Source organism: Notolepis coatsorum (genome assembly GCF_963971535.1).
Source record: "Notolepis coatsorum genome assembly, chromosome: 9".
In the NCBI taxonomy this organism is placed as follows: Eukaryota; Metazoa; Chordata; class Actinopteri; order Aulopiformes; family Paralepididae; genus Notolepis; species Notolepis coatsorum.
The window spans coordinates 151,799,206-151,815,985 of NC_140173.1; the positions used below are offsets into that span (position 1 = coordinate 151,799,206).

Below are 16,780 nucleotides of genomic sequence, written 5' to 3' on the forward strand. Positions count from 1 at the left end.
CCAGAAGATGCAGAGCGTAGGGGTCTTGAGGGTGTGTAGTTAGAGACCATTGACCGGAGGTAGGCGGGAGCGGTTCCCTTTGCCGCACGGTATGCCAGGTCGAGGGCCTTGAAGCGGATACGTGCAGCAATGGGGAGCCAGTGCAGGTCCCTAAGAAGGGGGGTGACATGGGCCGACTTCGGTAGGTTTGAGATCAGGCGGGCCGCTGCGTTAAAAAAATATACAACAACATCATCCAAATGTGTAAGATATAAAATGATACAATTAAAGGTAGTTCATCGAGCCCATATTACACCATGTAAAATAAAATAAAAATGGATCAAGCCATCTCAGATTTGTGCTGGCATGGATGTGGGGAGGTAGGAACACTCATCCACATGTTGTGGCATTGCCCCACAGTGAAGAGTTTTTGGCACAAGGTCATTTTAAGACTATCCTCTATTCTCCATGTTAAAATATCCTTATGTCCAAGACAGAGTCTGCCTCTTGGGCATATAGGGGTAGTTGGTATACAATCAGCACTTACGCAACGCATCATTACACTAGCACATCAGTTCAGTTAAGCATACAATCATGATGAACTGGAAGATCCAAAAGCCAAATTGTTTCTGCATGGACACCTGGACGAGGGATTTCATGGACCTATTGACAATGGAACGAGCAGCTTCACCGCTCGCTGAACATGACCATGGAGAGGACGGTCCCTGGGTCTATATAAGGACATATTTGGACAATAGTTATGACTGAAAGCAGAAGTATTTGATCTGCACCCCCCCCCCCCCCCCATTTTGTTAGTGTGTTTTGTCTGTATTGTCCTGTTTGTGAGTTTAGTTTTGTCTGTATTGTACTGTATTTATGTTGAGCTGTTTTGTGTTTCAAACTATTAATAAAATAAAATAAAAAGGACTCTGATGGCCGGGGGGAAGAAGCTGAGCCGAAGTCTCTCTGTCCTAGTTACTGGTGTTCGCAGGCGTCTGCCTGACCTCAGCAGCATGAACAGGCTGTTGTTGGGGTGGTGAGGGTCTTTCATTATTCTGCAGGCTCTGGATTTGCACCTCTTGTTATATAGGACCTGCAGGGGAGGTAGGTAGTGCAATACCGTGGTACGCTCAGCTGAGCGCACCACTCTCTGTAGGGCCTTCTTGTCCTGTGCCGTGCTGTTTCCATACCAGGCAGTGATGTTTCCAGTCAAGATGCTCTCTAGAGCTCCGGAGTAGAAGGACTGGAGGATCTTCCCCGATACTCTGAACTTCCTTAACTGTCTAGGTGATTAACTCTTTGTTACAATACGTTGGAAAATGAGAGGGATACACATTTCAAGCCAACATCTTAAGCTTCAATTTAATAATGTAGGAATGACTATTGAAAGATGTTTTGATGATGAGCAATTCACACTAGAGTAAAAAAGTTGGACAACTATCCCCGTTCTCCACTACAATAACATAAAAAAAAATTATAAATGACAGAAGCACAAAATATGAATGAATATTCGTCATCAACATCAGGGATCATACAGGATCTATACAGGTTGTTATTGTCGGTTTCAGAGTGTTTACAGGAGAACAATCGATCCGTGCCAAAGTGTAAAAGGTGAAAGACTCACACTCAGTATGCAGAGAGAGCGTTATGTTTTCAGGTTCTTATACATCATAGCCACCAGAAGAGACCCAAAGTGTTAACGACATGACACCTCACCTCATGCCCTCTGGGTCAACGCTGCCATAACTCAACCGTCATTACCCGTGATGGGATTGGCTCGACTAAAAAGGACAAGTGGCTGGATTTAGTCAGAAGATTTAAGATTTTGGATTTAAAGAAAAGCTCAGGGGGGTTTATGACTCTTACGTCAGTGGTCAGTAGTCCCCCACTGGGATCCCCTTACCCAGTAAGCCACTCTCTACCTTCTGCTACTGGGAGCAGGTTGGTCGCTGGATCTTTTTAGTGTCTTTAGTGGGGATTCATGGGATGCAGCCTCGGTAGACGCTCCACTGGACCACCTTCTGGATTATAAACCGATCGGCTGCTTTCTCCCCACTGTACCCACCCGAGGGGTGCGTCTCTGATCGGCTGCTTTCTCCCCACTGTACCCTCCCGAGGGGTGCGTCTCTGATTGGCTGCTTTCTCCCCACTGTACCCTCCCGAGGGGTGCATCTCTGATCGGCTGCTTTCTCCCCACTGTACCCTCCCGAGGGGTGCGTCTCTGATCGGCTGCTTTCTCCCCACTGTACCCTCCCGAGGGGTGCGTCTCTGATCGGCTGCTTTCTCCCCACTGTACCCTCCCGAGGGGTGCGTCTCTGATCGGCTGCTCTCCCCCCACTGTACCCTCCCGAGGGGTGCGTCTCTGATCGGCCAGGGGGATTTCCTTTCCCCCCCCCCCCTCCATCTGATAAATCGAGACAAAATGGCGGACAAGGACGGCGTCGAAAAGTTCTTGGACAACAACCCGCAGTTCGCCAAGGAGTACTATGAGAAGAAGGTCAAGGCGGACGTCATCGCCGCCGCCTTCGACCACCAGGTGCGGGTGAAGGAGCCGGCCTCGTACAAGGACGTCACCGCCATCCAGGAGGCGGAGTTCATGTTCGAGCTCGTCAGGGAGATGCAGGCCCCCGGCGCCATGGAGAAGCCGCTGCACAAGACGCTCCAGAGGATGGCGCTGTTGCTCCGCGCCGACCGCTGCAGCTACTTCCCCGTGCGCTCCCGCAACGGCACGCCCGAGCTGTCCACGCTGCTCTTCGACGTGACGCACGACTCGCCGTACGCCGCCAACCTGGTGGACGCCGGCGTGGAGATCGTGTTCCCCACCGACATGGGCCTTGTGGGCTGGACGGCCAGCAGCAAGAAGGCCCAGAACGTCCCCGACGTGAAGAAGGTGAGGCACCGCGTTTAACCCTTTCACTGCCAAGGGGTTAACCCTTTCGCCGCGACAATACGGAGGAGGTTAACCCCTTTCGCTGTCACACGACCAAGGGGTTAACCCTTTCACCGCGACAATACGGAGAAGGTTAGCCCTTTCACTGTCACACGACCAAGGGGTTAACCCTTTCACCGCGACAATACGGAGGAGGTTAACCCCTTTCACTGTCACACGACCAAGGGGTTAACCCTTTCACCGCGACAATACGGAGGAGGTTAACCCCTTTCACTGTCACACGACCAAGGGGTTAACCCTTTCACCGTGACAATACGGAGAAGGTTAGCCCTTTCACTGTCACACGACCAAGGGGTTAACCCTTTCACTGTCACACGACCAATGGGTTAACCCTTTCACCGCGACAATACGGAGAAGGTTAGCCCTTTCGCTGTCACACGACCAAGGGGTTAACCCTTTCACCGTGACAATACGGAGGAGGTTAGCCCTTTCACTGTCACACGACCAAGGGGTTAACCCTTTCACTGCGACAATACGGAGAAGGTTAACCCCTTTCGCTGTCACACGACCAAGGGGTTAACCCTTTCACTGCGACAATACGGAGAAGGTTAACCCCTTTCACTGTCACACGACCAATGGGTTAACCCTTTCACTGCGACGATACAGAGAAGGTTAACCCTTTCACTGTCACACGACCAATGGGTTAACCCTTTCACTGCGACGATACAGAGAAGGTTAACCCTTTCACTGTCACATGACCAATGGGTTAACCCTTTCACTGTGACAATACAGAGAAGGTTAACCCTTTCACTGTCACACGACAAAGGGTTAACCCTTTCACAACCACACTACAGAAGGTTAACCATTTCACTACCACACTACAGAAGGTTAACCCTTTCACTACCACACTACAGAACGTTAACCCTTTCACTACCACACTACAGAACGTTAACCCTTTCACTACCACACTACAGAACGTTAACCCTTTCACTACCACACTACAGAAGGTTAACCTTTCATTACCACACTACATAACATTAACCCTTTCACTACCACACTACATAACGTTAACCCTTTCACTACCACACTACGGAAGGTTAACCTTTCACTACCACACTACAGATGGTTAACCTTTCATTACCACACTACGGATGGTTAACCTTTCACTATCACACTACAGAAGGTTAACCTTTCACTACCACACTACAGAAGGTTAACCTTTCACTACCACACTACAGAAGGTTAACCTTTCATTACCACACTACAGAAGGTTAACCTTTCACTACCACACTACAGAAGGTTAACCTTTCATTACCACACTACGGATGGTTAACCTTTCACTATCACAGTACAGAAGGTTAACCTTTCACTACCACACTACAGAACGTTAACCCTTTCACTACCACACTACAGAAGGTTAACCTTTCATTACCACACTACAGAACGTTAACCCCTTCACTACCACGCTACAGAAGGTTAACCTTTCATTACCACACTACGGACGGTTAACCTTTCACTACCACACTACAGAAGGTTAACCCTTTCACTACCACACTACGGACGGTTAACCTTTCACTACCACACTACGGACGGTTAACCTTTCACTACCACACTACAGAAGGTTAACCCTTTCACTACCACACTACGGACGGTTAACCTTTCACTACCACACTACGAACGGTTAACCTTTCACTACCACACTACAGAAGGTTAACCTTTCACTACCACACTACAGAAGGTTAACCTTTCATTACCACACTACAGAACGTTAACCCCTTCACTACCACACTACAGAAGGTTAACCTTTCATTACCACACTACGGACGGTTAACCCCTTCACTACCACACTACAGAAGGTTAACCTTTCATTACCACACTACGGACGGTTAACCTTTCACTACCACACTACAGAAGGTTAACCCTTTCACAACCACAGGTTAATCGTCTGTAGTGTGGTAGTGAAAGGTTTAACCGTCTGTAGTGTGGTAGTGAAAGGTTTAACCATCTGTAGTGTGGTAGTGAAAGGTTTAACCGTCTGTAGTGTGGTAGTGAAAGGGTTTTAAAGTGACGGGATCGGGGGAAATTTCAAATCGAGTGATGTCTGCTGTCACTCCAGTACAATGGAGCTGAATCGCACTCGGTTTGTGGCTCAAAACACCAACTAACTAAAAAAGGAAAAGAAAATACATTTGAAAAACACAAAAGCAATATATATAATATTATTGTTATTGCCATATACTCCTAAGTGCCATTCAGCTCCATTGTATCAGAGTTACGGCAGATATCTCGATGGCACTCTGGGTAAGGGGGGAAATATATATTTTGTAATTATTAGTATTTTGGCTGAACTGCCCCTTTTAAGCCGGAGGGATCTGTTTGGTCTCAAACGGTCTAGTACAGTAGTAGCATCTTGTATTTCGAATGATATCCAGTAAGGCTGAGATCACTTATCGATATTTATAATTATCGATAACTGCGTGAAATCGATAAGTGACGTCACTTATCGATTCTTTTTGCATGTGTAAAAACTTTTTTTAAATACTTGTATTTAACGTCAGTTCGTGTGTGTTTTTTTTTATTTATTTTATATATATATATTTATTTTATTTTATTTATAAAAATAATAAATAAAATCAATATTTATCGATAATTTTGTCCCGATGTATCGATTCTTTCAAATGGCATATCGTCTCAGCTAGGGATGTTCGATATTGGCTTTTTTACCGATATCCGATACCGATATTGTCCAACTCTTAATTTCCGATACCGATATATATATAAAAACGGAATAATTTCAGGTAATTAACATTACATATCTCTTGTTGTGGAATTAACACAACATTATGCATACTTTTGACAATTAATTAAATCAGAATTAGTTCTTACTTGCTTGCGTGCAAGGTTAAATAAATGTAAACCGATACCGATCATTTCCGATATCACATTTTAATGCCAATATCGGCCGATAATATCGGTAGGCCGATAATATCGGACATCCCTAGTCTCAGCCTTAATATCCAGTAAGGATGAAGTTGGCTTGTAATTCCATATAACCCCTACAGGCAATCCTGTCGACCGGCTATGCTTAGTGCTGCAGCATTCAGATAAATAATGCCATCTGCAGTGATGAACAAAGGAAGCATCATTCTATCTGCATATCTTCAAGATACAGAATGATATCACATCATGAATGATCCTAAATAAAAAACAACCCAGATTAAAGCTCCTATAACCAAAATAATCAAGCCAAAGATCTTCATTTGATCTTAGGGGACTATTATACATAACGTGTATCATTCAATTTAGAATTACATTTATTTATCTAAATGGTACATTTGTTGCGTCCAATTTCTTTGGCTAAGCAGCAGGTCAAAGTTGAGGTAGTGTGAAGGTATATACAGTGACGGCATCATACGAACAGTACAAATACAATAAAGTATACTGTACATTGTTTTGAAAAGTATGCAGTTAGGCTACTTCTAAGTCATTCTAGTACATGTATGAACTATCTCTTGTTACTTGTGTATCTTAATTTAAATGTGTAGTTAGTTAGTACCCAACTCAACAATGAGTTAATTCCTCTCTTTCCTCTTTTCTTTTTTCCCTTTTTTTCCCCTTTGGGAGCAACAATTTTCAATCTTTCAAAATGTTCTTATGGACCCCACTTGCTATTGCATGTTTATTTGTGTTTCATGACACGTTGCTTACCAACTGTTTCGCCTGTTTTATAGCAACACTACTACACTATTATCACCGACATCTAAGAAGGGAGATCCCCCCTTGAACGGCCCTTCTAAAGTTTCTCTCCTCCACATTGCCTGTGGTGCTTTTTTCCTATTGCTAGGTTTTTAGTGGGTTTTCCCTTACCTTCGCGTGTCTGCAAATGTCTGGGAGTGTTGCATTCATTAAATGTATTTATTTTACATTTTATTCTGGATTTCCCTGGTGTTTTTGTTTTGTTCTTTATTCATTGTGATGTTTCTTCTTGACTTGTTTAAAAAGAAGACGGGTCCGGCCCCATGGGGACATTAACGTGTGTTGTCGGGCCTTACAAATACATTGATATGCTGCATCCGGCTTCAACATGGACGGTCGCATTTTACGTAGCTCCCGTAACCAACGCAACAGAGCAGCAACAACAAAAAAGTACTTTGCGCATTTTCTACTTTCCCTCCTGTGGATTATGGATTTGTACCTGAATTCACAACTCAAGCAGCAACTCCAGACAGAAGTGGAGGGTAGCGAAAACGTAAAACAGCAGTCCCATTGCGACTTCTATTTGTTAACGGGCACGGAGAGGAAACATCCAGCCTTCGGAGCCACGACCATCCACACAGTACTTACTGCAAATCCGGAACGAAAGAAATTACCCCCGGCAGGCAAGTGTAATAAGAGATCAATGTTTTTATTATACCTGCTCATGTCGGGTGACATTCATCAGAACCCTGGTCCCGTAATGACACGGAACCAGAGACTACAGTCAAATCTGCTGACCCAAGAAGCAGCAGCCAGCACAACAGATCAACGGCTACCCACACATACTGCGGCTAACGACATGATCAACGGCAACATTCCTCCTCTGCCACCTCTGCAAAAGAACCCACGAGAGGCCACAGCGAGAGGGAAGGAACCGGGGTTCACAACCGAGGCGCCCAGCACGTCGCGGGGACAAAACAGCGAGGCATCGCTCCTCACACCGGCGCCGGAGATCAACAGCATCCACGCAATTGACGCTTCAGCCAGCAGTTGCACCAGCCGACCAGCAAGCGGCGACATACCCTCACAGAAGCCCCAGCGGACTCGGCGAGTGGCTAAAGGGAGAGCGGCGCGGGACATCGAGACCACCAAGGACCCGACGGTTAGCTTGGCTGGCCCCGCCAAGGCCGGCATGCCAGCTAGTCTACCCGGGCCGAGGCCAGGACAAAAGGCACCCCCCCTCCCCCACAATGGAGTACAATCAGACATATCTGTAATCAACCAGCCCCCCCCCCCACATCGCGGGCTTTCACACAAAGGAATACAGACACCAGCAAAGGACAAAGCATCACCCCCTCCCCCCCTCCCCACCCACGGCACAAACAGCAACAACGCCCCCCCTCCCCCCACCACAGGACAGGACACAATTGAACAGAGTTACCTCAACTGTGACGACGTCAATCTTATTACAAGCAAAAATGGACTTCACATATTTCATCTAAATACAAATAGCCTGAGACCGAAACTGGCTGAAATCAAACAGTTGTTTTTAAACGGTAAGGCTAACATATTGTGTTTCACAGAAACAAAATTAGACTCATCTGTACAGGATCCAGAGATTGAAATTGAAAACTACTCAATAGTCAGGAGGGATAGGAACCAGTATGGAGGTGGCGTCTGTGTGTATATACACAAGGATACCAAATACATCAACCGTACTGACCTTAACCATGATGAAATTGAAACTGTTTGGATTGAAATCTTATTAGACAGGGCGAAACCAGTACTAGTAGGCACAATCTATAGACCACCAGAACAGAGTGGCTTTTATGACACACTCGATGGGTGTTTAGCTGGGGTGGAGGGGGTAGAAAAAATTCTTATTGGGGACTGGAACACGGATATGCTGCGTAAATCAGCACCCGTCTTCAAGGCCTTCAGTAGATTTTCTGACCTGCACGGTTTCAGCCAGCTAATCACACAACCCACAAGGGTATGCGATTCGACACAAACCACCATTGACCTCATTTTGACCTCTGACAAGTCCATGATCTCCAGTAAAGGGGTGATAGCATGCGGGTTAAGTGATCATTATATGATTTTCTGTACCCGCAAAAAGCTAAAACAGAAGGCCGGCTGTCACAAAACAGTCACATCTAGAGACCTCAAAACTTACTCTAGAGAGGCCTTTAACCTAGAACTGGGGAGCTTGGACTGGTCAGATGAGCTCAGTGGTACACAGGTTGAAGAAACATGGCTTGGATTCAAAACCAAATTCACAGCAATACTCAACAACATGGCACCGATAAGAACCACCAGGGTTAAAAATCGCGCTGAGGCATGGATGCACACTGAAATACTGGCCGCTATGAAAACCAGAGACAAAAAATGCTCTGAACTTCATAAAAGTCAGACAAAGCTTTCCAAAAGCTCAAACAGTGAACTCCAAGCCCACGTGGTTGAACTAAAAATCCAAAGAAACAGACTAAGAAATGACGTAAACACCATGATCAGAACCGCAAAAAGAAATTTCATCAACGACAAAACTGAGGAAAACAAAAACAAACCCCGCGAACTTTGGAAATTACTCAATAATCAACTAGGCTGCAGTAAAAAACTTAAAACCAGATTCTCAAACATAAACATAAAGACGGACAACACGCTCATCACAGACAAGCTGGATGTAGCCAATTACTTAAACATCTTCTTCACAAACATAGCCACAACACTGGTAAACAAACTACCCTCCCACTCAGGGCATTATGGGGTAGAACACATAGTAGCATACTACAAAAACCTAGGGGTCCACAAAGACGACTTCAAACTTGAAATGGTAACAACCGATGAGGTACTCAAAAAATTGAGCGCCCTCCAACCTAACAAGGCCACTGGCCATGACAACATCCCCTCCAAATTCCTCAGAGACGCAGCAGCCGCCATCACCCCAGTCATCACACACATAATAAACCTCTCTATAAGACAGGGGCACGTCCCCAAGGACTTCAAAATTGCGAGAGTGACCCCTCTACACAAAAAGGGCAGCAAATTAGACCCAGGCAACTACCGCCCTGTTTCTATTCTTACCTCCATCTCGAAAGTCATGGAGAAAATAGTCTACGAACAGGTCGAAAAGTACCTGGCGGAAAAAAACCTAATCTACGAATTCCAATCTGGCTTCAGAACGTCCCACTCCACTGACACATGCCTCCTCTATTTGAACGACCACATCAAACAAGAGGTGGACGCTGGCAAATACTGCGGCATGGTCATGCTGGACCTACAAAAGGCCTTCGACACTGTCAATCACTCCATTCTAATGGACAAGCTAAAAGCAATTGGTTTTGATAGCCTATCAGTGAGCTGGATGCAATCCTACCTGGAGGGGAGAGAACAGATGGTAGAGGTAAATGGTACTCTATCCCCCCCCCTCACAGTGAGCTGTGGTGTTCCACAAGGAAGCATACTAGGACCGCTACTCTTCCTAATTTATGCAAATGACATGTCGTCAGCCTGTGACTGCAACTTGTTCCTGTTTGCGGACGACTCAGCCCTGCTGGTCTCTGACAAGAACAAATTGCAGGTTGAAAAAACCCTCAGCACGGAACTAGGCAAAATCTGCATATGGCTCGCTGATAACAAACTATCATTACACATGGGCAAAACAGAGTCCATTCTCTTCGGTTCAAATAACAAACTCAGCAAGACCGACGGCTTCTCAGTTACAGTGGGTGACAATATTGTCACAAGGAAAGACGAAATTACCTACCTGGGTTCCATCCTAGAGGCAAATCTTTCCTGTGACAAAATGGCATCCAATGTAATAAAAAAAGTCAACCAACGAACTAGATTCTTGTACCGGATCTCCTCTCTGGTAAACAAGAATACCCTGAAGACTCTGGCAGGAGCACTCATTCAAGGGTACTATGACTATGCGTGCACCTCATGGTACCAAAGCACCTCAAAGGCGCTTAAAACAAAATTACAAACATCACAAAACAAACTGGTCAGACTACTACTTGACCTGAACCCCAGAACCCACCTCACCCCTGCCCACTTTGCCAACCTAGGATGGCTTAGAGTAGACGACAGAGTACAGCAACTTGCAATGGGCCTGGTCTACAAGATACACTATACGACCGGGGTGCCCATGTACATGTCAAAATACTTCCCAAAGGTCAGTGAATACCACAACCACTACACCAGAGGAAGCTCAACAAATCATGTTAAACCCAGATTCGGCTCAAACAAGGGACTAAACACGTTTCGCAATTATGCCACAACAATGTGGAACGCCCTACCCAAAGCTGTAAAGGAATGTGAATCCCTGCCCACATTCAAAACCGCCCTTAAAGAGCACCTACGGGAGGCTGCAATTCGAAACTGGCCACCGTAAATGCCCAAAACCCCCACCACCTCCTAATAGACAGTCTCCTCCCCACCGCATGTATATATTCCCTCCCCGCCGTATGTATATTTCCCTCCCACCCACCCACCCCCTCCTAATGTACAGTCCCCTCCCCATCATATGTATATACTCTGTCAGGATCTAGGGGTAACAGTACTGTATATTTGAATACCGCCTATGTCACAAATGTATCAGTACTAAATACCTATATGTCCCTATGCCATAAATGTCATGTATGTTGTGTATATGTCATAAATGTCTATATGAATTGAAAATGGGGGACCCTGATGGAAACAAGACAAACGTCTTTCTCTGGTCTGCATCCCCTTAACAATTGTATGTATTGAGCCGTACTGTATTGTACCCATTCTGCAATCTGTTAAATAAAGTTTTCATTCATTCATTCATTCATTTAGATTTATTTTAACCCTAAACCTGTGCATTTCTTTATCGTCAGGACTCTCACTTCTGTGACTTTGTGGACAAGCAGACCAAATACACCACCAAGTGCATGCTCACCGCGCCCATCATGTACGAGAAGGAGCCCCTCGGAGTGATCCAGGTTCTGAACAAGCAGGGCGCCAACGAGTTCTCCAAGAGCGACCAGGAGGTGAGTGGATCAGAAGAACTCACTGTTACAGAACATCTGAGAGGTGAGTGGATCAGAAGAACTCACTGGTACAGAACGTCTCTGAGAGGTGAGTGGATCAGAAGAACTCACTGGTACAGAACGTCTCTGAGAGGTGAGTGGATCAGAAGAACTCACTGGTACAGAACATCTGAGAGGTGAGTGGATCAGAAGAACTCAGTGTTGCTACAGAACGTCTGAGAGGTGAGTGGATCAGAAGAACTCACTGGTACAGAACATTTGCAGTGTTTGTGTTTAAGCCTCTAAATGGGGAGTATGCCGTTTGACGTCGCAGGGCTTCCCAGGGTTGCCTACCTGTCCTCCACCCTCCCGGTAGCAGGTATTATGGTAGTAAATTAACTGATGTACCTGCATATAATCCTTCTATATACAGTACCTACTTATACACCTGCATATAACTCTGTATGATAGCATGTACAATAATGCTGTATATAACGTATATATATTTATTCTTACCATATATATATGTATCCATATGTACATACCTGCATATAATCCTTTTTACATATCTGTAGATGCTATATCTGTACATATCTCTTACCTACGCTTACGCTGCTGGCCTGCAGTATGACTTACTACCACAGTGTCTTTATACCTGTATCACTGTACATAATTATTAATACTACAACTCTGTACATACTGTACGTCTGATTAGCACTATTACTCAGTAGTACTAGTTTATATATTTTATATCCAGTTTAATCACCTGTACGTTGTATATCACTATCACACTTTACTCTTACATTTGCACTCTGGTTGTTGGATGCCGAACCTATCTTCCCTGTACTGCGTGATGACAATTACATTTTAATCCAATCTAAAAGCCACATCCTCCCTCTCTGACTTCTAAGGTGAAATTATATTTCTCTTTTAGCCCATCGCTTCCTGTCTCTGACCAGCTTGGCTCAATAATTAGGGTCAAATGTTATGCGACGGTTCGATTTATAATCCATTTAGAGAGAGGCAACTTAAGAGGTTTTCCTTGTTCCTTGTTTCGTGGGGCGCTTCCCGTAACCGCCTCCAGGGGTCGCCCTTTTGTCTTCTACAGTGCAATTTCATTTCATTTTTATTTTTATTTATTCGTACATGGAATTATTACAGTCCAACAGTAGTACATATTAATATGCTCCACTAAATTCCAAGATGAGGTAAGATAAGATTATTCCTTTATTGATCCCCTCGGGGAAATTCGGGCATCATAGCAGCGTGGGGGGGAGGGGGGAGGGGAGGTACAGGTAATAGTAGAAGAAAGACATAGGCAATAAAATGTTATCTGAATATAAGATAAATAAAACGGTGTAAATAATATAATTAACTCTGAATATAGAAATATGAGAACAATTAACACTGTAAACAAAGGTGCAGATCAGTTATATTATAATGTTACAATAATAATGCGTTCAATAAACAAATATTCTCTCACAGAAAGACTCAGAAGAAGCTTCTACCCCCAGGCCATCAGGCTGCTCAACGTACAATAAACACTATGCAACAACCATCAAACGCACACAGCACACACATCCACACGCACACACTCACTCAAACAAACAACACACTGCAGCACCCACTCTCCACACTTTAGATCACACAAACACACTTTATATTTATTGGTAAAGGATTTGCACTACAACTCGTACACCTTACTGTAAATTGTACCTAAATTGTACCTCATCCCATTTCTGCTCTGCACTATATAGTATTGTATATTAGTACTTTGCATAGTATATTGTATATTGGATGGTAACTCAGTTAATTCCATTCTGCATCGAACATTGTACATATGTCTATACTGAACACTGTGACTTCTATTTTTACTTCTATTACATGCCATACCATTTTATTTCATACTTATCTTGTCTAGCACAGTCTCTGGAGCGTAACACAGTAAGAAGCATTTTGTATAAAAGTATTCTGTACTTCTCTGTATGACAACTATTAAAGAAACTTGAAACTTGATTTCCTCATTTATTTCAGCTTTTCATGAAGTATGTGAACTTCGCCAGCCTGATCGTGGTGCAGGCGCACACCGCCCTCATGTGGGACGTGGAGAGCAGGAGAGGCCAGGTATACCACCTCAATACATCTGTCTGTCATAGCGCCCCTTTTTTTCATGACATGTTTGCCCACAATCACCAAATTCATAATTACCCCACACACGTAGTTCCTGTTTGCTTAGACCACCCTTTTCCCGCACTTCCCAATCTCAGTTTTGTTTGCTCTACCGAGGGTCAAAGTTGTGGAACTCTTTGCCTCCACATATTTTGGAATTTTCTTTTCTGAAATTCAAAAGAGCACTGAAATCTCATCTCCTAGATCACCAATATTTCCCATATGGACTTCCTTTACAAACTGTAGTCTGATGGCTTGATGTATTTTGTTATTGTATTTTCGTTTTATTATATATCCTTACTGTCAGTGATTGTTTTCTCTATACCAGAAATCGTATGGCATGGGGTGCCTACTTCGGTGTCTATGTAGGCCTGTTTGTGTGTGTTTGTTTGTTCGGGGGGGGTTATTTTATATTTTATATTTATCTTGATATAATGTAATTTTGCTTCCTGGTGAATGCCACATGCAAGCCCCTTGAGGGTTTTTAGGCAATTCTCCTACACATCCCTTGTGGACTATATTGTATTATATATGTAACTGTTTTTATATGTGTAAATAAACAAACAAACAAAACAAACAAACAAACAATACATCTGTCTGTCATACCCCTCTCACTGCTACACTGCTTGTATACACTTCTCCACTTTGGTTTCCTTTTTCCAAACACCAAATTATCAGCATCAATCTGTCGATGATATATGAAGACATCCGTTCCGTCCTCTCTCTCTCTCCACGCAGGTGATGCTGTGGTCAGCCAGCAAGGTGTTTGAGGAGCTGACGGACATCGAGCGACAGTTCCACAAGGCGCTGTACACCGTGAGGTCCTACCTGAAGTGTGAGAGGTACTCTGTGGGACTCCTGGACATGACCAAGGAGAAGGTGCGTGCGTCCGCCCTGACCTCACCCGGCTCTGAGCGTTTAAAGCAGTGCTGTCAATTGAATTAAAATATTTAATCCGATTAATCGCATGATTGTCCATAGTTAACTCGCGATTTATCTACATTAAACGGATCTTTTTCACGTTCCAAGTTTTAATACTCTTATCAACATGAGAGTCAACAATGCTTGCTTTATGCAGCCATTTAACACAAAAGGATGACCCTCATGCATTGCAAATTTGCATCAAATTCAAAACAGAGTGATGCACAAAATAAAATAATAATTTAAAACAATGAATAAAGTGCGCATGAAATAATAGGGGAAAGAAAACGTTAGGAACTTGTTACATTCACCCACACAAGGGCTGAGTCATCACACTACCCCCCTATCTCTCTCACACACACACACACACACACACACACACACACACACACACACACACACACACACACACACACACACACACACACACACACACACACACACACACACACACACACACACACACACACACACACACACACACACACACACACACACACACACACACACTCTCCCAGCTCTCCCAGCTCTCTTTCTCTCTCAGAAACAAACATAGTATCAATGAGAGTATCAATAATACACCTGAGTGAAGTCTAGTAAAAAAAAAAAAAAAGGAAAAATGTATTTTTTTCTTCTAAAAAGTAAATCGTGAGTTTAAAAAAAATTGTGGCGTTAATTTAATAGAATCGTGCGTTAACGCGCTAAGCGTTTAAAGCACTTGGGACCGCTCTAAGCGTTTAAGGCATAGCCTACAGTGTGCAGCGGGTTAGTGATGTCATAGCCTACAGTGAGTGTACATCGGGTTAGTGATGTCATAGCCTACAGTGTGCAGTGGGTTAGTGATGTCATAGCCTACAGTGAGTGTACAGCGGGTTAGTGATGTCATAGCCTACACAGTGTCAGCGGGTTAGTGATGTCATAGCCTACACAGTGTACAGCGGGTTAGTGATGTCATAGCCTACAGTGTGCAGCGGGTTAGTGATGTCATAGCCTACAGTGTGCAGCGGGTGACTCGTCACGATGTGAGTGTTCAGTTCAGTTCAGTTCAGTTCAGTTCAGTTCAGTTCAGAGTATTTATTTGCCACATGGAATCATACAATCAGAGTTTCTTCATTACACAATCATAAATATCATTCCATGGACAAAAGGAGCAGGAAGAAGAATAAATCGTATAGTTACCCGCCCCTTATTCCTAAACTAAACAAGTATTTACTTAATGGTCGGCGTACAACCTAATTTACACAAATAATAATTCATACCATTATACAAGAAACACACAATCCACAGTTAAACAAGAAAAAATTCAATAATAATAATAATAAAGAATAAAGAATAAAAGAAAGAGAAAAAAAAAGAAAATATCTCACTATTCAGATCACATTTGATTTTCATACTGACTAAATATAATTTTTTTATAATTTTTTTTGAATTGATAAACACTATTACATCCCTTAAGCTCGCTATGGAGAGAATTCCACAACTTTACACCAATAACTGAAGGACACGTGTTTTCTTCTCCAGGAATTCTTCGACGAGTGGCCGATCAAACTGGGGGACCAGGAGCCCTACAAGGGGCCCAAGACCCCCGACGGCAGGGTGAGACCCCCGCGCTGCTCCGTACAAACACCGCTATACTCTGTGGACGTTTATAAAAACCCCTAAACACTTGACATACATGTTCTCCTTCCGTGTAGGAAATCATCTTCTACAAGATCATTGACTATCTGTTGGAGGACAAGGAGGAAATCAAAGTTATTCCGTGAGTAACTTCTCTCAGGGGGAGATTAAAAAAAAAAAAAAAGCCTTAAAGGATCAAATAATTCAGGAGTAACAGTTTAGAGTAAAAACATCAAACGTTTGTTTTTTTTCCTTCAAAAAATTATACCTTGCAGCATATTTTTAGTTTTTCTTTCTTATATTAAAATATATTTCGTTTTTAAGAATTGTCAAAAATAAGCATCGTGCTTCAGCCTATTCCTTTTTTTTCGGTCGTTGATTTTGGATTTTGTGTGCGAGCTTGCCTTGAATATGTACATTTGTGATATTTATTTATTTATTATAATTTATTTGTGTGTAAGTCCACACGGGTGTGTTTGATTTGTCTGTGAACAAGACCGAAACATTTACTTCA

The 16,780-nt window shown here is 43.6% G+C and overlaps 1 protein-coding gene across 1 annotated transcript in view; it reads left to right on the forward strand.

Moving 5' to 3' along the window:
- Positions 1 to 2,401: 2,401 nt before the first annotated feature.
- The window catches only part of LOC311233978 (cone cGMP-specific 3',5'-cyclic phosphodiesterase subunit alpha'-like), a gene marked incomplete at both ends in the record, with an annotated part of 57,410 nt that continues 43,031 nt past the window's right edge, over positions 2,402 to 16,780 (forward strand). Inside the window, 6 exons of the mRNA XM_084321049.1 lie at positions 2,402 to 2,869; positions 11,428 to 11,580; positions 13,594 to 13,683; positions 14,467 to 14,607; positions 16,171 to 16,245; positions 16,344 to 16,408. Coding sequence (XP_084177175.1) covers positions 2,402 to 2,869; positions 11,428 to 11,580; positions 13,594 to 13,683; positions 14,467 to 14,607; positions 16,171 to 16,245; positions 16,344 to 16,408 — 992 coding nt within the window. The remainder of the gene's footprint in view (positions 2,870 to 11,427; positions 11,581 to 13,593; positions 13,684 to 14,466; positions 14,608 to 16,170; positions 16,246 to 16,343; positions 16,409 to 16,780) is intronic.